This window comes from Cyrtonyx montezumae, unplaced genomic scaffold (assembly GCF_038088225.1).
Source record: "Cyrtonyx montezumae isolate F1298 unplaced genomic scaffold, pur_monq_1.0 scaffold_20, whole genome shotgun sequence".
In the NCBI taxonomy this organism is placed as follows: domain Eukaryota; kingdom Metazoa; phylum Chordata; class Aves; order Galliformes; family Odontophoridae; genus Cyrtonyx; species Cyrtonyx montezumae.
Window position 1 is genome coordinate 3,491,195 of NW_027071937.1, and position 20,919 is coordinate 3,512,113.

Sequence of the window (20,919 nt, forward strand, 5' to 3'; positions counted from 1 at the left end):
TCCCTGCCCTTGAGTGTGGGTCTGAAAGGCCAAGCTCCCATCCCATCCATTTTCCTCTATGGGCTGTGCTCCCTTTGGGAAGCAGTGCGAAGGACCCGTGGGGTTCAGGGCGCATTGTGGGTGCTGCACCCGACGTCAGCCATCGACAGAGCTGTGTTTCTGTACATGTAATGGCATCTGATGATGTCACCCTATTTTTCCATTGCATGTTTTGACTTCAGAAAGGAATTTATCCTCTCTTCAGGGGTTACACCCATCCCTGACTTTCCCTGCCCATTTCTGTGGCTTCATAGCTCTTCTATTTTCTACCAGTGCTTTGCCCTTTCCCTGCTGTCAGCCAAGCAAAGGTGGAAGCTACAACTCAGCACATCCAGGAGCCCCGAGCTGGCTGTGTGCTGATCACTAAACAATGCAGAAAAAGGGTTTTCCTGTTTTCATTTTGGTTACGAGCACCTCAGGTGGCATTTGTTACATGAGCTGACCAAAATGCTCTGTCAGAAAGGCAGCAGTGAGCAAAATGCTGCCTTCAAAGACACACGGTGCAAGAAATATGTGTTGGTGTCTGCAGTGTGACGGGCTTCAGCTGACCTTGGAGCCAAAAGTTCAGTGAACATTCCATAGAAAAAGCCTTGATTCTCCTTGCTGGCAGTGTTCTGGTCTGTACTCAGAGGTCTGCGGGTCTGAAAATCAGAGGTTGAAGTTTTCATCCTGATGGATGCTCCCATACCATGGCAAAGTGGATTGGTATGAAGCATGGAATCATAAAGGTTGGAAGAGACCTCCAAGATCACTTAGCCCAGCTGTCAAAGACGAGGAGTAGGATGGGGTGGAAATGTTCCTGCAAGATGCTTTGCCTTCCAGACTCATGGTATAATGTATGGCCGAGCGCTGGAGCTCTGCAGGAGACGCTGTGCCCAGCTGTGTGCGGGGCCTGTGGGAAATATGTGGGGTGGAGAGGGTAAATCCCAATGCCCAGGGAGTTGGTGTGCTTCCTTCATTAGGCACTGATGATAATTAGGAGAGCTGGCTGGGATCTGTTGGTCTCTGGATTTTGGGAGCGATGCTCTAACTTCACATCAGCTTTAGGGTGTGCTGAGAGTGGCAGTGACGTCAGGTTCCCTTCTTGCACAAGGTCTGAGGGTTTTTCCCTGGAATGGATGAGGAAGTGGTGCTAGTTCTTTGTTTTATGAGAAATTCGAGTGATGAGAATCAGCACCATGATCATCATCACCTTCCAGCTAAGTCTGGGCCTTGGAAAAGCAGCCCAGTGGAGGGCTGGATGGAACTGGAAGGTGCTCATGGGCTGTGGGATGAGCTCGTATGTGCTGGGAGAAAACTTGGGGCATGCACTGCACCCTGGTGCTGAGACAAATGTAGGCTCTGAACCTGCAGTGCTGCCCCAAAGGCTCAGAGCTCAACCAGGGCACTGGCTCAGCATCAGCAGAAGCGCCCATTTGTTGCCTGTTCTGCACCATTTGCCATGCAGGGAAGCCTGCGGGCTGCAGGCTGCGGTGGATGAGGGCAGATCTGAAGGAGCGCCAGTTTGTGTTTATTCAGCCAAACACTCACTGCAGAGTGATGGGAAGGAGCCGAGCGAGGGGTTTCCCACAACACCCGGCCCTGCACCCATCTTTGCTGCTGGTGCTCACAGCTGACATCAATGCGAAGTGCTCGGCGCGTGGTGAAATGCTTTTGCTGAGTTTGCCCAATACAAAGTGATTATTATTGTTTATCAAGTCGTTCAGTGGTGGTTGGCTTCCTGAAATTCCCACTCCCGGGGTCACATGCCTACGAAACAATCCTAGAATCACAGAATGGCTTGAGTTGGAAGGGACCTCAGAGATGGGACCTTCACCGCCGTAGAGGAGCAAGCTGAGGGTGTTGTCTGATGGTCGCCCTTCAGAGGCAAAGATGAAGCCCTGAGCAGTTCTTTGCTTTGGGTCTCATGGAGTACAGGAGTGCTGCTCCGATGTCTGAGTGTGTGGGGTTGGCCGTGCTGAGCAAACATCCTGAACTCGGGCTCCTGACCCCGCTCGGAGTGTTTTGCTTTTCAGGCCCAGAAGGGTTCCCAGGAGAGGGGAAAGGAAACTGCCTGGTTATTTTTAAACCCTCACCATTGCCTTCCTGCTCTATATTATTTATTATCCATTATCAGGAGTGTTTCTCCCCTGAAATTATCTTTAGTGGTCAGCCAAGGGACGGGTGAATATCACCCATCAAACAGCTTTCCATGGAGGTCAGACGAAGCCGGGGGGTTCTGCAGGGGCTCACAGCTGCAGACCAGCAGTGCTGCTCTCTATTCTGAGCACCCAGGGCTGAGCCATCCCAGCTGTGGGGCCAAGATTTCACCACCCACAAAAGCTGAACCCTGGCTTCACTCCCTGTGACCCTGCAGTCCCGAGGGCAGCACCGATTTCTCTGGAGGAGCTGAGTGCTGCCCGATCCCTGCATGCACTGAGCTCAGTGCTGCACGTGACCACTTGCATTGCAGAGCACATCTCGCTGCATCGTGTGATGCTGCGTGGCACGCAGGGTTAGGATAAGCATTGCCTCCACAGAGCATCCCAAAGGTGTGGGGCTGCGTGTGGCCCTCGTGCAGGGCTCCCTTCCCTTTCCCATAGTGTCCCTGGAAGTCCCATTGACCCTCTGCAGCTCCAGATAAGCGGGACAATAGCTCGCATTGTCCTCCCTCATCCTCCTGCCTGGTACGTTTTCAAGTTGAGGAGTATTTCAGCTTTGTTAATCCTTTCCTGCCCGGGCAGGAGGTGCCCTGGGCAGAGCTGGGTGTACAGCCCCTATATCCATGCTCTCGTTGGAAATAAAGCCGCAGGGCTGCACGGCTGGGAGGCTGCTGTTATTTCAGCTGTGCAGAGAGCTGAGGCGTAAGCGTCTGGGTTTTGGTGGTGTCAGCAGCAGCTGCCGTGCATTTATCGGCAGGGAAGAAGGGGCAGGGGAGGGTGAGAGGATGCTGAGCACAGTGTGGACAACGAGTGGGGAACGGCCCTGCCTGTCTCTCTGTGCCTCTGAAAACAGTTTTGTTGTGTGGTTTCGGCATCAGCCTGAGAGCTTAGAGGCTCTTTGGAGTGGGATCGGCAGCCCTGCTGCCCCCAAACCCAGTTCCCCTTTCCCTGCAGAACACACCGCTGCTCTGAACCCTACTGTCCCCCGGTCCCCCCAGCACGGGAAGGGGCTCAGGGGTCCACAGGGCCGCGGCTGCAGCACCCCATAAATCTGCTGGGGCTGGGCGGTGCTTTGAGCGCCGGTGGCACCGTGGGGGCTGAGCTGGTGGGAAGGTGAAGCTTAATACTCAGTGGTGGGCTTGGGGCGGTGCGCTCCGACCCCCAACGCTGGATGTTAGCAGCCGTATGAACACTTGGCGATACCAAAACCCTCCTCCAGGGCCGGCGTCCCGCCCTACAACGCCTTTTCCTATTGTCGCCCACCTCAATCCCTTTTCGCTCGGCTCCGCACTCCCCCCCTCCATCTCCCGGCTGAAGCTCTGCCCCCCTCCGCCCGCTCCTTCCCCTCGGGGGCCGAGCCGAGCCGGGCCGGGCCAACCCCCGGGGCGGGCGGAGGCTGCGGGGGAGGAAATCCAAGCTCCGCTTTCTCAGCCCGGCCCCTCCGTGCCGTCGGGCTGCTCCGCCGCTGCTCCCTCCGGCAGCCGCTCTCCCATCCCGGGGGCGGTGGCGGCGGCCGTGCGGGTCCCCGGTTATCCCGGGATCCCGGTCCCCCCGGGCCGGTCCGGGGATGCGGTGGCGGTGCCCATGGTGAGCCGCCGGCACCATGCCGCCCCGCCCGCCCCGGACATGTTCGAGGGCTGCCGGCGGGCGCGGAGCTTGTGGGGCGGCGTGAGGTTGGAGGTGGCCGGGGAGAGCAGCCCCGTGGTGCTGCACAGCTTCACCCAGCTCGACCCCGACCTGCCGCCGCTGGAGGTGAGGATGGGGGCGGTGGGGGGTGGGGAATGGGGCGCGGGGATCGTGCCGTGATGAGTAGGGTTTGGGGCGCGGTCCGGGGGAGGGGGATCTCGGTGCTCGCCGTCTGGCAGCTGCCGGAGTTAAGTATGGGGACGGCTGTGGGACAACGCGGCGTTGTTGGGTTTCATTTATTAAATGAGAGAGTGGCCCTGCTTGGTGTTTTTGCTCTGAGCGACGGGCAGGCTGCCAGACCGGGCTCTGCAAAGGGCTGCCCTTCCTCTAAACAACAGGGGAAGGGGGCAGACCTCCCCAAAACAAGGCTTTTTTAGCGTCTTATTAAACATCATGTTAATAGCTGCTGCGGGCAGGGAACTGCTCAGATCCGATGTGCTCCTAAGGGCTTCGGGCTTGTCCAAGCCACAGAAGCGTCCTCTGGGAAGGTTAAGGGCATCGGGAGGGTTTTGCTGGAGGATGCAAAATGTTGGTGTTGCTTTGGGTAAGACCCCGGGCGGCTCAGCGCTGGGTGCCTGGAGCTCAGCCCCAGCGGTTTGTTGCGTGGAGGTGGAGGCTGAGGCACCCAAAATAACGTGAGTCAGAGCTCTGCCTTTTTTCTTCGGAACGGGTGATCGTCTTCTGCGTGCCAGGAATGTCATTGATAGGGAGCAAGCGGTGCTGGGAGGGAGGTTTGGGCATTCCCAGAGGCACGGAGCCCTGCGGGCTGGCGGCACAGGGGTTAACATCAGCGAGGTCAGGGGCTGGGCTGGATGCAGAGCCAGCTGCAGATGTGCTTCGTGGCTCTGGATGCTGGGGGGGGAGGGGGGGGGAGGGGAGGGGCAGGGGGCGCCCCGCAGAACCACTGAGTTCCAGCAAATATCCGGCAATGCTTCAGCACGGCAGTTCTGCTCCTACCCCATAAAGCCACGGTGGAAATTCCTGGTCAGGCTGTACGGGAAGGGATCAGTGCAGGCTCCGGCCCTATCTCTTCACCTCTGGCCTGGCAGCAGCGATTTGTCAGCTCATGCAAACCCCATCCAGCTCGCTTGCCCCCCCCCCCCCCCCCCCTCTTTCTTCTCTCTCCTGGGGGTGGGCGTGCTGACATTGTTCGCAGCACATCATCTGGTTCATGTTATGTCTGGCAGGAAGTCCAGCCCCTGCGGCCCGCAGCGCTCCGGGAGGCTGCACGGGGCTGTACTATTGGCAGGGATGCGGGAGGAGCGGGGAGGGGGCAGAGTTGGGGGTTCCTGTGCTTCTCCCCCTGGGGACAGTCACCCCATGCACCCCCCAGGGCTGCAAAACGAAGTGATGGGGCTGAGAGCAGCGCTGCGTGGCCCCAGCTGGTGCTGGATTGGCCTCTGGGTTTGTTCCCAAATCAGAGAGTCACTGAGGTTGGAAAAGATGTCTAAGATCATCAAGTGCAACCATCAAACCTTCCCCGCTGTGTCCCCTGGCCGTGTCCTGGAGATGTGTGCTCTGGGCCATGATGTGGCTGTGGGAGGGCACAGCAGCCCCAGCATCCCATCCCAGCCTCGGGCACCTTGCAAATTCCTGCTATTTCTGTGCCAGCCTTCTGCAAGAAAAAGCACATCCTGGAGTGGGATGAGCCGTGAGACACTGAGCCATGTGCAGCGGGATGTGCTTGCTATCGTTGCAGTGTGCAGCTGGAGAAAGGCATGCTGAAAGGGGACAAAAAATAGAGTTGTTGTGGCAACTGTGCTAGCAGCAGCCTGGCTATAACCCTAGGGGGAGGTTACTCTGCAAGATGGACCTGGGGGGGAGAGATGGTGGATTATTTAAATCCTCCCCCTCCTGCAAACTTGGGCATTGCTTGGAGGCCCAAGGGCTCTTGGACTGGTTTTAACCGTGGGGATTGGCAGGTTTAAACCAATGATCTCCAGTGCTGCTTTGCACTCCTTTTGCTTGGATCTTCCTGCTTTTGGTCTAGCCCAAATAAACGCTGTGAGTTTGGGGGTCCCCCTGCTCCGTCCTGCACATTCAACTGCAGATAGATTGCCCAGAGTAGGGCTGTCACTGCCAAACCTCCCTGCGAGGGCTGATGCCTGTTGAAAACCCTTGGATTGTTGCTATTTTGGCTCTGTTTGTTTTCTGAACAATTAGGAGATTTCTCTGTTGCTAAACGCATCCTCAAAAACTTTAATTGCTCAGCCCAGATGCCTTGGAGGTCAGTGCTGGTGCTTTACAGCCAGGAAGGAGGGGCAGAAATTCTCTCTTAAAAGCCATTTTCTTTCCACTTCCAATGGAAGGGGATCCTTTTCTCGCAGCCCATTCCCCTCCCCAAGACACCACCTGATATGCCCTGTGCAGTCTGCGGGATGGACATCATCTGTCGGTGCTTCTGGAGAGGGACCTGCGTGTGGCTCCCAGCCAGAAGGGTTGGGTGAGCTGGGAGCAGGCTGAGATGGGAGTGCAGGAAGGGAGGGAGGAGGTGGGAGGGGTTTCTGATGATTGTTTGATATCGTTAAGAGAAGCTGGAGAGAGCTTCACAATGTGTTTGGATAAGGGTTGTGCTGTGTGCCGTTTCCATAGGGCAGGAAACCCTCCAGGACTGGGGTCTCACCGAGGCTTTAGTGAGTTTGTAATCCCAGATTAGCAGCCCTGGAAACTGAAATCTTGTTCAGCTCTCCCTGGCCCCACAGGTTCCACTTGTGCTGCTTCAGGGCCCCATGGTCCCACTACGGCTCTGCTATGGTCATTTATTTTCTGGATATAGGATAGGGGTTCTCAGGCAGGGCAACTAAATCCTAGGAGGATTCTTAGGCTTCCTTGTGCTTAGATTTGGGTGTGGAATGAGATCAGATTGTGTAGGAAAGGAGCAAAATGACTGCAGAGCTGTGGGGATGTACCTGTCTGGCCCCTCTGCTTCAGTGCTGGGGATCTTGCAGCAAGCACCCTGCAGTTTGGGCTGGAGTGGGTTGGTCTGGCCATAGGATGGGCTCCATCACCCTTCTAATTGCTAGCCATCACATCCCCCCAGGGACACGTAATTGAAGAAGCACAGAGCTTATTTAGGTCACTCCAGAACACATGTAAGGGCTGGGCATCCCCTGCCTGCACATTTCTCCAGTGCTGTTATCTCCAGAGCTGCCCAAGTGGCAATTTTTCAAGTCATGTTCCTTTTATTTGAATGCATACTTGCAGCTGGGCTGTTTCAGTTCTCAAATATTTCTCTATCTCCCACGGACCCAGCAAAAAGGGGGAGGGAATGCCGTTTCCAAGGAGCAGGATTTGGACTCCGAGCTGGCTGCAGCGGGGTCCGTACACTGATTTCTTTATCCTGTGCTGTTCCCGTGCAGTTCTGAGTTAGACCCAGTGGCAGCATCCTTGTCCTGTCCCGAATAGGGCTGCTGGAATTGTTGGAGTTTGTCTCGCTCCTGTCCCAGCACGGGGACCAACCCACTCATCACAGCAGCCCCAGTGCTCTGCAGTACTGCTGTGTTTGGACTTTGCTCATGAGCTGTTGGGAGAGGGAAGCCCGGAGCTCCGTGGGGATCAGCTGCAGGGATAGGGTGAGGGACAGGAGAGGGGATGGGGCAGGGTGGGGTTGGGGTCACTCCTTCAGGGTGATAGTGTCTGTGGTGGTGGTGGGATCTTAGAGGTCTTTCCAACCTTTAATGATTCCACGGCAAAGGAGCGACTGCAGCACCCAAAATCACTGCACCTCCTAATGGGATTGGGTTAGTTTGGTGCTTATGGTGTTATGCAGACAGTCCCTACAGCTGATAGCTGCATTCGTTGGTACAGATTCACACAGTGCAGCACTTTGGTTATCAGATAACCACAGAGTGCTCGCTAGCTCCTATGGTCAGCAGCAAGCTTACTTTTGTTACGCCATTGGGATTGTGGATGGGCCCTGCCCTGGGATGGCCGAGGTGGGATGGAGGTGGCTGGGGGTTTTCCGGGGCTGGTGGTGGAGGAGAGGGATTGTTTTGGCTCTCACACGGTGCAGACTGGGGAGGAAAGTCATCGAGGTCTGGAATGCTGAGGCATTATTTTTAGCGTGGCTTTTCTTTCTGCTAACCGCGCTTTAAACGCGAGCAGCTGAGCTGAGTGCCTGTGTGCAGACCCGGCTTTCAAGGCCTTGCTACCCGTGTTGGGAGCAAAACCACGCAGCATTTCCCTGCTCTTTGCAGTGGTCGTGTCTCCATGGTGACCCCGAAAGCTGAGAGCCCATGCCCGCCTCGCCTCTGAGGTCGGTGTTTTGGTTTGTGAAGCGATGTGGGCTCGGTTGGGGTTGTTTTGGAGTCAGAGCTCAGCTCAGGAAGCCACGCTGGGCTGAGCTGGGGCTGCCAGGGGCAGTGTGTGTCTGCGGGGAGCACTGGGGATGCTGCAGCACAGCTGCACACGGTTGGTTTGGATCCCAAACCTTCCAGTTTGGGCCAAAAAAATGGGGTTTTGGTGAAAGATGTACAGCATGAAGAGCTCTGTGGGTGGCTGTGTGCGCTGGGACGTGTGGCTCTGTTATGGGGGACCCAGGGGTGATGTTCTGGATGACACAGGTTGCTACATCCCATCCTGGTCGCAGCAGTGGGAGCTGGCACCAGGACAGCTCGGGCTCCTCCAGCTCTGCTGTGACTCAGAGCACCACCACTGCTGTGGTGTCGCAACAAAGCACTCCCTGCATGGGGTGTTCCTTCGGGGGTGTCCCACAGGACTCCTTTCTCTCCCCATCCTGCTCATTCTCCTGCAAAGCTCAGCTCTAAGAGGGTGGGAGTGTTTGGAGGTTGATCCCTCTTAGTCCAGGCTGTGGAAGGAGCTTTGTGAGGAAGGAGCTGGTGCACCCCCACTGTCCCAAGTGAGATTTTCAATTGGGTTTGCCCACAAAACCTCGCTTGGAAGAGGAGGGCTGCATGAAGCTGCCTGCTCTCCATCCCCTGATTTTGGGGAACTCTGATGGCAGAGTTTGCTGCAGGTCCCTCTGGCTGCTGCTCAGACAAGGGCAGCTGCAGGAGTGAGGCTGAGGCTCTGCTGGAAACTGGGGGCAAGAACTGGGGATTCACCCACCCTGGGCATCCCCCCCTCCTTCCCCCAGAACGCACACACCCAGCTCTCAGGGAAGGGCTCCTGAGTGCATGTTCAGGCACTTAACAACAGCCTGATTTTTTTTTTTCCCCAGTTGTTTTCTCTCCAAAGGTGCCAATTAAAATTAAACCCTCAGTGGCTTCAGCTGTGGAAATCAGACCGTGTAGTTGACTTTGCATCCTGACTGCGGGGGCCCCCCAGGGGCCGGCGTGTCGACTCCTGCCTCTGTACCTGCTTACGTAGCACCTCCTGCTCATTGACACTTGGTTTAGTAACGCTCAGAAGCTGAGAGTTCCTTGATTGCAAGGCGAAAGCGTTGCTCTTCCCTCCCTCCCCTTCCATCTTCCTGCAAAGCTGCCGCAGGGAACCGTGCAGAGGGAAAACACGCAAAAGCAAAAGGTGCAAAGGGAAAATGTCCCCTGATCAGCTCTCCCTGAGCAAAGGAGGGGACCATGGCTGGGCAGCCATGGGTTGGGGGGGGGAGGTTGGGAGCAGCCGGGGTCAGCCCACGGCTGCGCAGCAAATGGAGGCTCCGACGTCACGCTGCCGGGTGGGAGTGGGGGGCACAGCCAGTGAACAAAGCACTGCATTTATGCCTTTCGCCGGCAGCCCCTCGCTGCTGCCTCCCTGCCCTGGATTGTTCGTGCATTTTCTCTGCTTCAGCTGTTTATTGGGTCAGCCCGCCGTGGACACGCACACACAGTGGTGACATTGAGTTGGGTTGGGAGAACGCCCGGCGTTGCCCTTTGCAGGGTCAGGGGCATCAGGAGCCCCGTGGCATCTTCCTTTTCCTCCTCCTCCTCCTTTGGGATTTTGGGCACGGGGTGGTCTGGGCTCATTGGCTGTGCCCCTGTTTCAATCTCTGGATAGGGCTGTGGTTCTTGGACAGTCTCCAGATTGTCCATCCCAATCTGCACGCCTTAGAAATGATGGAAGGGCAGCACTCTGTTTTTCTTTTGGCAATTCACAGCCAACGTGTTGGTGCACAGCTTTGTAGGGGTTATCTGGCCTGCTTGGGAATGGCAAACCCTAGCTGTTCCCCCCCAGGTGTGTGCTGCCTCCACGTGGTGGGGGAGAGAGGAGATTTGGCAGTGTGACCTGGTCTTGGAGCAGCTGATGCTGCTTAAAATTTAACTTTTGGCTGCAAACCGAGGGTGGAAGGATACGTATTTGTGGCTTTGTATCTCTGGGAATGCAAAAGACTTTTGGGGTAGGTGAGCTCACTGGCTTGAAAGTGTTGATGTAGGCCAGAGACAAGCATTGTCCTGGAATTGAGACCACAAAGAGATCTGTGCCCTGTGCTGGTGCTGAAGTCAGAAACACATGGGAGAACATAACTCAAAATTCAATAGGGTGTATCCGAAGGGAGGTCCGTGGGCTCTGCATGCTGCGATTCATTAATAACACCTTTGGGATGCACGTGGTGCATTTCAGCATCAGGATCAGCAGAGTGGCATGAAATCTCGTAGGCTCAGGCCTACCTGGGCACACACCTGTTTCTCTTAGCATTCGAACAAAGCATTGCAGGGCTCTCATGCTGCATGGGACTTGCACCAAAAATGCATTTCACTTTTCGACCTCGTTCGTGCAAGTTCCTTCCAAATTTCTGCATTCCCTCTTAGCAGCCGGTCGCTCTCCCAGCACAATCCCAGCTGCGTCCCTCGGAAGCAGCTCTGACCACATGGCTGTTGGTGCTGAGCTGGGATGCTGCAGGAGCAGGAGTGCTCACAAACTCACAGCAAAGCAAAGTGGAGCAAGAGCTGGAAGCGCTGCGTCGGCTGGATGCTTTTTCCGTGGACGTAGAGAGGAAGCAAAACCTGCTGCAGTCAGTTGGCTGCTGCGCTTGGGCACGTCCCTGTGTAGGAAGCACGGGGTTACGCAGTCAGCACGGGTGGCAGATGGAGCTCTTGTCCCCACGGCCAACCCCCTCGAGGTTGCTGGGAATGGAGTGGGCACGCAGTATTTTGACCCAATTTTGACTCTCCATTTCCAGACCGTAAAAAGAGCAAAGTTCTTCTGGGGAGGGCTCGCAGTTTTCTTTGAAAGCAAAACAAATGCAAACGGGAGAGGAATCCTGTGGATCTGCTCTGTCTCGTTTCTGGACCTGAGCTCCTAATCCTCGCTCCAGCCACTGACTCACTGCGTGTGAGTCACAAGATGCCTTTGTACCAGATCCTCCTTTCTCTTCTTCCTAAACCACGTGGGTGGAGGCAGCTGCCTTTGAGTATCCTCTGCAGCCACGCTGGGTTACGGACACCAGCACGGCGAGCAGGGTTAGATATGGCACTTGGGGACATGGTTGATGGGTTGGGGTTGGTGATCTTAGTGGTCTTTTCCAATCTTTATGATTCTGTGATTCTTTTCAATCCGACCTGCTGCCTGCCTCAGGCAGAGCCCAATGGAAGGGGGGCCAGACCCTCCTGACAGGAGAATTGGGGCGGCTGGGGATGCTCTCCCTCTGCCCACCGTGGCTGCATTGAGGATGCACAGCCCCAACTGACCCCAGTTGCAGCTTCTCCTGCTCCAGCTCCTGGAGCTGAGCGTGTCAGGAAGCCAAGCAGCTGATGGGTGAGAACAGGCCCCCAGCTGTCGCCACTGTCCGGGTGTCCTGGCAAAAACAGCCCCTTTTCACAGCGGGCTGGAGCTTTGCTTCTGGCCCTTTTTCTGTTCTTTTCCTGTTTCCCCCTTTGTTGTTATTTTATGTTGGAACCGTTCCTGGTCTGAAGTGGTTCGGAGCAGGCAGGAAGGAAGGCGGAGAATGTCAAAAAGTCAAAGAAGAAAACACGTCTGTCTGCCTGCTGATCACCCCGGTGCTGCAGCGCTGTGTGGGGCCGGGATTCCAGCTCTGTTGGGAGAATGCAACACAGCACAAGGGGAAAGGATGCGGCCCGAGATCGACCTGCCATGGTCTGCTGGAGAGCCTTGGTCCCCAGCATAGAACGTTTGTGGCGTTGGGAGCATGTGCTGTGGGTACCGCAGCACGAGGCACCTTTCCCCAAATCACAGCATCACCTTCCAGCTCTGCAGGCTGCCTGAGCACGACCAGGGAAAGGAAACGGCTGAGGAGCAGATGGGATGGTCCCAACCCACCGTGGTGGGGACAACATCTGCTGGGTTTTTAGCCTGGAAGTCCCCATGGGGAAGGGTGTTGTGCTGCATGCACTCGTTTTGTGTGGGCAGGACAGGGGGTACTTCTGCTTTTGTGGTCTTTCTCTGTGGTTCGCGGAACTGAAGCTGTTTTCCTTTCACTAGATGGGGGTGGCTTTTTGTTTCCAGTTTCCTTTACATAACACCGTCCGTTTTGGTTTACATAAGAGGTCCCAAAGTTACTGCTGTGCGTTGCATGGGGTCAGGATCTGCTCCTGGGGGTGAAATGAAAGTTAACTCAGGGCTGTTGTAAACCACAAGGACAAGTCCTTGGTTTCTTTTCTGTCTGAAAGAGCCAATTTCCCATTGCTGGTGCAAGATGTTATTACAAGAAGGGACTGGAGACTGCGAAGCCCAACCCCCCGATACCTGTTAGGCTTTCATCTGGCTTTTGAACATGTGCAAATGCAGAGCTTCAGTGGGAAACTCTGGCTTGAGCAATTCCCTGCTGGTTTGGGGATGTGCCATGGACAGGTCCGTGCTGCTCTGTGCCCACCTATATAACACACATTCTGTGCTGCACAGCTGAAAGGCAGCAGAGCAAGGCAGCTGCCCTGAGCTTCCAACCAGCTGTCGCTCAGGGAGCATCAGTTAAAGCACTTTAAGCAGTTTTGTCTCTTCCACGTGTGCTGGAATTAATACCTTTTTCCACTAACAGTTGATTATTTTGTTTCTTTGGAAGCCAACGCGTTATCCCAGGGACACGTGGGAGCGGAGCTCTTCAGACCTGGTAATTGTGGGATAATGGTGTGCGATGCACAGCGACGTTGTCATGCTCACACTTAATCCTGCACTGTGCTCCTGTCTCACCAAAACCACCTCCGTGACTCATCTCAGAGGCTTTCCAAACTCAGTTTCCTAGCCAGTAGTTCCTTTGCTGTTCGGGTTTGGTGTTTCCCTCACCGGGCCGACGCAGGCGGGCTCCTGGTGCTCCGTGCCTTGTTGCTCACACTGCAGCCCTTTCCTCCAGGCTCATGAGCCTTGCCTAAATCCCGTTACTCGTTATTAAACCCCCGTGTGCAGACGTGGGCTCAGTGCTGTGCTGTGTACCAGAACATGCACCCGAGAGCTGAAGAGTTCATTGCACGGAGCAGGAATTCCTCCCCGCTGCAGTCAGCGTGGCTTTGAACTGAGGGCCAGAACTCAGCATTGCTCACACAGCCCAGGGCAAAACGCAGCTCCGAGGAGCTGGAAAAGCAGGCGGGCCATCTGGTGCGGCCTCCAGTTCGTATTTCAGGGGGTGAACTCCCACAGAGTTCACTTACAGCTTTGCAAAAGTCTCCGGTTCCATGCAGGACCACGTGCCTGGTTCCCCCCCACCCCCAAGCTAAATGAGAGTGGGGTTTTCTTGTGCTGCCTCAGTTGGGATGCCTGGAGGTTCAGGACCACGTGCTGAGCTGTGGACATGGCGGCCAAAGCAGTTTTTTGTGCTCTGGATCTCACTTTACATTATGCTGAGCCCTTTCTACGTGAGCATGATGGAAGGCACTGACAGTGATCCATCAGTGGAAGTGGAAGGGGCTGTTGACCCGTATCTCTGCTCTGCTGTTTAGGTGGAGCTGCTGCTGAGGGTTTGCTGTTGGTGCCCAGCACTGCTGGCCCTGTCCCCCAGAGCAGAGCTGCGTGCTTGGGGCAGGTGCTGAGGTGTGCTGCACAGCCTGCGCCCGCTGCTGCTTTTTCGCTTCGTCGGTTTTTAACGAACACGTGCAGAATGCACAATCAGCATCTTGGACAGAGAGCAGTAGGAAAGAGGAAGCTCAGGCAGAATATAAATAACCAAATTTTTAGAATGAGCAGTGTATGTAGCAGCTCACTCTTGGCGTGAGCTGAGCCAGAGAGTGCTGGGAGCAGCACTGTGCGTGTGGTTTGCAAAAGGGGGAACTTTGGGGGATATCACACGAGTCAGCAAACAAAAAATGAATGAATCTGACAGTCTTGAATGTAGGAAGGAAATGAGATTTGCTTCTACACGCATCGAAATCGGGTGTGCTTTCTGCACGTGATGTGAAATACAAGAGTGGGAGCCCGCGCCGTTGTGGCAATAGTTTCCACTGTAGTTGCACAGCGGCTGCCAATGATTCATGCATTGATCTCGGGACATTTCGTCCTCTCACATGATTTGATTTCTTAACTAATTTATCTGCACCTCAGCGAGCATCTGTTTTTTTCCTGATTCTTGATGTCCAGGCTTTCCAGTGGCCTGGCCGAACTTCTGCTCGCATTTTGATTGGAGCTTTCTGCTCAGCATCTCCTGACATGTGCAGCATCGCCTGGACCCGTGGTCCTCGCATCCACAGGGAGAGAATTGGGGGGAGGGTGTACTGCAGAGAGCTGGGTTGCTGAATTGTACTGTCAGCTTCAGCTGCGGTCTGGCTTCATGGGAAGGACGTGGGAGGGATGTGGCTTAGTGGACACGGTGGTGATGGTTGGACTAGATGTTCTCCATGGACTTTTCAAGTGCTGTGATTCTGTGAAGCACTGGGCCCACCACTGGGAGCAGTGTGGGCTGGCACAGCCGGTGGCAGCCTTAATCCTCAGCAAGCTTTGAGCAGTTTCCATTCCTCAGAGGATTTTCATGCTCTGCAGACTGCAGGAAAAGCTGAGGGCTGGCATCAGTCATGAGCTGGCAGAGTGCACATGGTCACCTCCCCATGCTAACCCTCTTACTGATTCTGGGAGTTCTCCCCATGCCATCCCCGTGGCATGCAGAGGGATCTGCAGAAATCCAATTAGGAAAGGTGCTGACTCAGCAGAGTGCAGTGGGAGAGGGCCAGACTGAATCTGAGATGGTTTCTGCATCCCCGGAACAGAAATGGCATAGGGGAGGGGGACAGCTTGGGCTTGGAGATGCAGAGTCTTGGCTCTGCTTAGGTGTGAGTGAGTGCTGTGTTCAGCTGCCCTTTGGGACTGGTTCTGCCTGCTCTGTGCTTGTGAATGGATGAGCAAATTGCCTTGGGGATACCCATCCAGGCTTGGGAGAACATCTGTGCCATGTGTTACCCTCCTTATCTTGTGGTATATCTCATTGTCCCATGCAGAGCTCCACGCAGGAGATTGGAGAAGAGCTGGAGGATGGTGTGATCTACAGCATATCACTGCGCAAAGTGCAGCTCCATCACACAGCCAACAAGGGGCAGCGGTGGCTGGGGGTAAGTGGGGTTTTTCTGCCAGACAGGGTGACCTGATGTCAGGGTTCAGCAGGGTCAATACCAGGTCATGTCCTGCCCTCTTCCTGTGTCCCCAAATGCTCATGTTCTGGAAGCTCCTTCTAAGCATAATCTGAAAATCATGCATTTATTTGGGCAACCCTGAGGCCTTTTCTGGGACTTGCCAGGTGCTCAAGTCGTCTTAGTTGGGTTGCTGGCCACTTGGTGCCCAAGAAGACCTTCCCTCTCCCCAGCACCATGGGGTCCCATCACTGCAGGGTGTCCCATCTGAGATCCATATGTTACTTGCTGAGGTGGTGGGATCACTGTGAACTTGTATATATCTGTCTGCTGACTTCTGCTCCTGTCCCAGCAGTTTGAGAATGAATCAGCCTTAAACCTCTATGAGACATGTAAGGTGCGGACGATAAAAGCTGGGACCTTGGAGAAGCTGGTGGAGTACCTGGTTTCGGCCTTCAAGGGCAATGATTCCACCTATGTCACCATCTTCCTGTGCACTTACCGGGCCTTCGCCACCACCAAGCAAGTGCTGGACCTGCTGCTCAACAGGTGAGGTGGCCACGCTCCAAAATGCATATAGAAGTGGCTGATGTCTGAGCATCCCCAGCCAGGAGAGCTCCAGCATCTTCTACTGTGTCTTGGAGGTCTGATGGGATTCTCCCAACCCCCTCAGGTATGGGAAACTGCATGTGCAGATGAACGGGGACCACGCCAGGCACGTTGTGGACGAGAGGATGGAGCTGAAGAAGTAAGCCTGACCGTGCTGGGGGTGAACTAGAGATGGGGTCTCTGCTGGTGGCCCTTCAGTTCTCACATGAAGCTGTGTGCTGTCCCATGGGTTTCTCATGACACCACCCAGTTCTCCCCTCTGTTCCCTTCCCCACAGCACCATCTCCTCCATCCTGGGTGCCTGGCTGGACCAGTACTCAGAGGATTTCCGCAAGCCCCCGGACTTTGCCTGCCTCAAGCAGCTCATCTCCTACGTGCGTCACAACATCCCCGGATCCGACCTGGAGCGCCGAGCCCGCATCCTTCTGGCCCAGTTCCAGCAGCAGGAGCAGAGCGAGACCGAAACGGAAGGTGGGGATGGTTCCCTACTCATAGAGGTGCCAGGGTCTGTAGGGAGTACTGCAGAACTTCAGGTCTTACCACGTGGTGGGACACGGAGGTGCAGGGGAAGCTAATCCAGCTGAACTAGAAGTGGGATTTCTAAGTGGATTAGTTAAGCTGCATTTAATCCTCTGCAGACACTTGCATCCAGGTTAAATATGTCTGTTCATTTATCTGAGCCTTATCTTGAGGTGTGAAAGCAGAGCTCTGGAGGTGGGATACGGTGTGGGATGCAGTGGGGTCCTGTGCTTGTGGCTACACTGCAGTGCTCGGCTTTGTGTCATCTTCACAGCTGTGGATCACAGTGGCTGCACATTCCAGCTGGTGGAGGAGAACGGGGTTGGGGATGGGAAGTCAGATTTCCTCTCCTTTTCCCCAGAGATGGTGGCAGAACAGTTCACACTGATGGATGCTGTGAGTACTCATTCAGCACTGGGTCAGTGCTGCTGCTCTGGACACAAACTGGTCTTTTCTCTCGCATCCCACTCCATCTTTTCCCAAAGAGACCCATCCCACCCCCTTATCTTCCAGGAGCTGTTTAAGAAAGTGGTGCCTTACCACTGCCTGGGCTGCATCTGGTCCCAGCGAGACAAGAAAGGCAAAGAGCACCTGGCACCCACCATCCGTGCCACAGTCTCACAGTTCAATAGCGTGGCCAACTGTGTCATTGCCACGTGTCTTGGGGACCGGACCCTGAAGCCACAGCAGAGGGCTAAAGTGGTGGAGCGGTGGATCGAAGTGGCTCGGGTAGGAAGTGCAGTCCCCCTCGCCTTGCCCAGGTCTGGGGTTTTGTGGTGCGTGGATCCCAGCAGATCCCTTGGCTTTCTTTAACATCGAGCCCTGCTGTCCCCTTATCTGCCCCCAGGAGTGTCGCATCCTGAAGAACTTCTCCTCACTCCGAGCCATCCTCTCGGCTCTGCAGTGCAATGCCGTGCACCGGCTGAAGAAGACCTGGGATGAGGTCCTACGGTGAGCAGCACCTGGGGGTGGGAGGGTCCTGAGGCTGCTGGGAGGTGTCAGGGGGTGACTGTGCTGGAGCTGTGGCCCTTCATTGTGTAAATGGGAGATGTGTAAATGGGATCATTGCGGCTCTGGCATTGCCCATAGCCAAGGGATCTAAGGAGAGTGAGGAAACAAAAGCAGCACTGTCTGCTTCTCCTTTCCATCCAAACACCCTGGAATAACCCCAGTCAGCCAGGCCTGCTGCAGCTGTGAGCTTTGCTGGAGTCATTTGGGTGCACAAGGAAGAGTGTGGCACCACTGCTAACTTCCCCATGTTTCCCCCGAGCAGAGAGAGCTTCCGCACTTTCCATGAGCTCTCAGAGATCTTTTCCGATGAGAACAACCACTCCTTGAGCCGGGAGCTGCTCATTAAGGTATGGGGCACCTGTGGTCCTGACAAGGAGCTTGGGCTGGGGCTGATCTCAGAGCAATTGAGTAGAGATAAGCAATGGGATGTGTTCTGGTGCACCACATGTCGGCCTTTCTCCAGATGCACGTGAGCAGCCTGGTGCAAAGGGCAGCTCTCCAAAGGCCCCCTGGCTTAAGGTGGGGCTGTGGGGTTTGGGAAAGGCTGAAGCCACGTGTCCTTCTCACAGCTTTCCAGCTCCAGATTGGGGGCTGAGATCACATAAAATTACAAAGGGGAACAAAACAGTCAATTGAAGAGCTATTTATACGTAGAGCTGGAAATGGGAGCAGCATTTCCTATTCACTAAGCCCCTCCTCCCTGTTTAGCCCTGAAAAAGCTCAGCTTACATTTCCTTCTCATTCCCTCCATGAGGAAATTGCAGCAGTAAGAATGGCTGCGAATTTTAGCTCATGTTTCCCACTCGTGCTGATGCTGCCTCTCCCCACCATCTAGGAGGGCACATCCAAATTTGCCACCTTGGAGATCAACCCAAAGAGGGCCCAGAAGCGGCAGCAGCAGCAGCGAGAGATGGTAAGTGGCTATTCCCACGTCCCCACGTCCCTACTGGGTGGCTGCCAGCTCTCTGCTGACCCTGGCTGTCCCTTACTGTCCCCCAGGGTGTGATGCAGGGCACCATTCCCTATCTCGGCACCTTCCTCACGGACCTGGTAATGCTCGACACCGCCATGAAGGATTTCCTGGACGTATGTACCTCCATCTCTGTCCTCCCCCTCTCCTTGATGCCTAGCCGTCCCAAGAGCCTGGCGGTTCAGAGTGGAGGGCTGATCCCTTGAGCACCTGATGCTGTCCCTTTGGGCATCCCATCCCATAGCTCGTTGTCCCCTATGCATCCCATACGCAGCTCCGCCAGGCGCCGGCAATGGGCCGCTCTCGCAGCGCCCCCTGGCGGGCACGGCGCGCACTGCAGCCGGCGGGGAGCGGAGCGGTGTCCGTCTGTCCCCGCTGACCTCCGACTCCTTCTTTTGCAGGGAGGGCTGATCAACTTCGAGAAGAGAAGGAAGGTGAGAAATTGCACAGCTGGGTGGCGGGAGGAGGCTGGCGTCGTGCGAGCCCAGGCTCTGCCGTTCTCTTTTGGGTTGCTCTTTCTCTGTGCTGTGGTGGGTCTTCATTTTGGGGGGAGATTCTGGTCCTTCCTAGGCATCTCGGTGCATGGGGTGGGGCTGCAAACAGAGGCGGTCTGACCACCTCTGTTGGCTGCAGGAGTTTGAAGTCATCGCCCAGATCAAGCTGCTTCAGTCAGCCTGCAACAACTACAGCTTCACTCAGGAGGACCATTTTGTGGACTGGTTCCACAGCCTGGAGCGGCTCAGTGAGGCTGAGAGGTGAGCACGAGCAGGGCTGTGATGCTGCGGGTGTGTTGGGAAGCCCAGAGAGCTCTGAAACCTTTTGTCTCTCCCCCAGCTATGGGCTGTCATGTGAGATTGAGCCGCTGTCCGAGTCAGCCAGCAACACGCTGAAGGCAAAGAAGAACACGGGAATCATCAAACGATGGAGCGAGTGAGTCTTCATCCCAGTGGGATGGGGGTTGGAGGCAAGGGTTGATGCCATCCTGTCCTCTCCTGGGCCTGCTCCCTCCTCACCCCCCCATCTCCCGGCAGCCGGCAGCCAGCCAGCACCGAGCCCTGTGCCAGCGGCAGTTCCCACTCCAAGTCCTTCGACCAGCTCAAGTGCGGGCAGTACCTGTGCAGTGGGGACACCACCGACTCAGTCAGCGTCACCTCCGCCGGCTCCAGCAGCTCCGACGTGGAGGAGATCAACATCAGCTTCATCCCCGAGTCCCCCGACTGCCAGGAGAAGAAGGTATGGGGCACCTTGCAGGGCTCCTGAGGCAGGTGCTCCCCTTAAGTGGGGATGGCCCCTGCCTCGCCTTGGGGCTGGGGAGCTGGGGGCTGCTTCTGCCCTGCTGGAGTGAGGGAGGCCCCTGCTCTTTGTGGTAGAGCTGGGTTTGCCTTGGCACGGCAGGGTTTGGCAGCTCTGGTGGCTGTACGTCCCCCGCTGGCGCAGGGCAGTGAAATCCCTCTGGCCTCCCTCCCCCAGCACTCGTACACCCCGTCTGTGGCTGATGGAGAAGCTAAACCCACTGTGTCCTCCGCATCTCCTCTCCTCCCTGCCCTCCAGTTCTGGGAATCCACCTCTCTCTCCTCCCTGGACACGTCGGGCATCGGCTCAGGCTCCAGCAGTGCCTCATCCTCCTCTGTCTCCTCCACACCCGTGACAGCGTCCCGCACTCACAAGCGCTCCGTCTCCGGCATCTCCAGCTACTCATCCCTGTCGCTGCCCCTTTACAACCAGCAGGTCGACGACTGCTGCATCATCCGCGTCAGCCTGGCTGTGGACAATGGCAACATGTACAAGAGCATCCTGGTTAGCACCCAGTGCTCACATCGGTTTCGGGGTTGGGAGGCTCATCACGCTTGGATGCAGGCGTGTCCCACGCTGGGAGGACACGGAGGTGGGAGGTTTTTGCACTGTTTTGTGCAGAGTGGTGATTAACAGTGCTGTGTGCTCATAGGTGACGAGCCAGGATAAGACACCGGTCGTTATTCGCAAGGCCATGGCCAAACACAACTTGGACGGGGACCGGCCTGAAGACTACGAGCTCGTTCAGATCATCTCAGAGGAGAGAGGTGCGTATCGGGGGGGTGGGATTCTCTCCTGGGCTCTGGGTGGGAGCAAGCTGCCCAGCTGACGCTATCCTTGGTCCCTCCCAGAGCTGAAGATCCCCGACAACGCCAACGTCTTCTACGCCATGAACTCCGCCGCCAACTACGACTTCGTGCTCAAGAAGCGGGGTTTCTCCAAGGGGGTGAAGATCAAGCACGGCTCCAGCTCCACCTTGCCCAGGATGAAGCAGAAAGGCCTGAAGATCGCCAAAGGCATCTTCTAGCCTCAGCCCCACTGCCACCCCTCACCAATGGGGCCTTGGGGGCAGGCTGTGGCCGGGCCTGGTGCTGCCAGCAGGGCCAGGAGCGATGCTCACCCGCACCGAGAGCCGCTTCGGCACCCAGCAGCCCTTCTGCCTCTCTCTGCACAAGCTCCCGTTTCAATCAGGTCTTTTTATTTTCTACACAGGAAGGCAGCGAGGGGGGGGAAGAAGATCTCTCTCTCTTTT

The 20,919-nt window shown here is 55.9% G+C and overlaps 2 protein-coding genes across 7 annotated transcripts in view; one reads left to right on the forward strand and one right to left on the reverse strand.

Annotated features, from left to right (window-relative positions):
- The window catches only part of RALGDS (ral guanine nucleotide dissociation stimulator), a 40,209-nt gene extending 19,300 nt beyond the window's left edge, over positions 1-20,909 (forward strand). For 4 of the 6 annotated variants that reach the window (XM_065737449.1, XM_065737448.1, XM_065737446.1 and 1 more), the window contains exons 2-18: positions 15,137-15,247; positions 15,621-15,814; positions 15,939-16,013; positions 16,152-16,345; positions 16,668-16,789; positions 16,907-17,122; positions 17,241-17,344; positions 17,667-17,751; positions 18,240-18,317; positions 18,404-18,490; positions 18,776-18,808; positions 19,008-19,129; positions 19,209-19,304; positions 19,406-19,607; positions 19,845-20,171; positions 20,320-20,434; positions 20,519-20,909. In XM_065737449.1, the coding sequence (XP_065593521.1) occupies positions 15,137-15,247; positions 15,621-15,814; positions 15,939-16,013; positions 16,152-16,345; positions 16,668-16,789; positions 16,907-17,122; positions 17,241-17,344; positions 17,667-17,751; positions 18,240-18,317; positions 18,404-18,490; positions 18,776-18,808; positions 19,008-19,129; positions 19,209-19,304; positions 19,406-19,607; positions 19,845-20,171; positions 20,320-20,434; positions 20,519-20,694 (2,337 nt within the window). In that variant the 3' untranslated portion in view covers positions 20,695-20,909. Of the gene's footprint in view, positions 1-3,671; positions 3,933-15,136; positions 15,248-15,620; positions 15,815-15,938; positions 16,014-16,151; positions 16,346-16,667; positions 16,790-16,906; positions 17,123-17,240; positions 17,345-17,666; positions 17,752-18,239; positions 18,318-18,403; positions 18,491-18,775; positions 18,809-19,007; positions 19,130-19,208; positions 19,305-19,405; positions 19,608-19,844; positions 20,172-20,319; positions 20,435-20,518 lie in introns of those variants that run through there. The other 2 variants (XM_065737445.1, XM_065737447.1) reach the window with 2 other exon arrangements.
- Positions 18,338-20,919, reverse strand: part of GTF3C4 (general transcription factor IIIC subunit 4) — a 151,904-nt gene continuing 149,322 nt past the window's right edge. The window contains exon 6 of the mRNA XM_065737455.1: positions 18,338-18,347. The gene's annotated coding sequence lies outside the window, so the exon portion shown is untranslated. The remainder of the gene's footprint in view (positions 18,348-20,919) is intronic.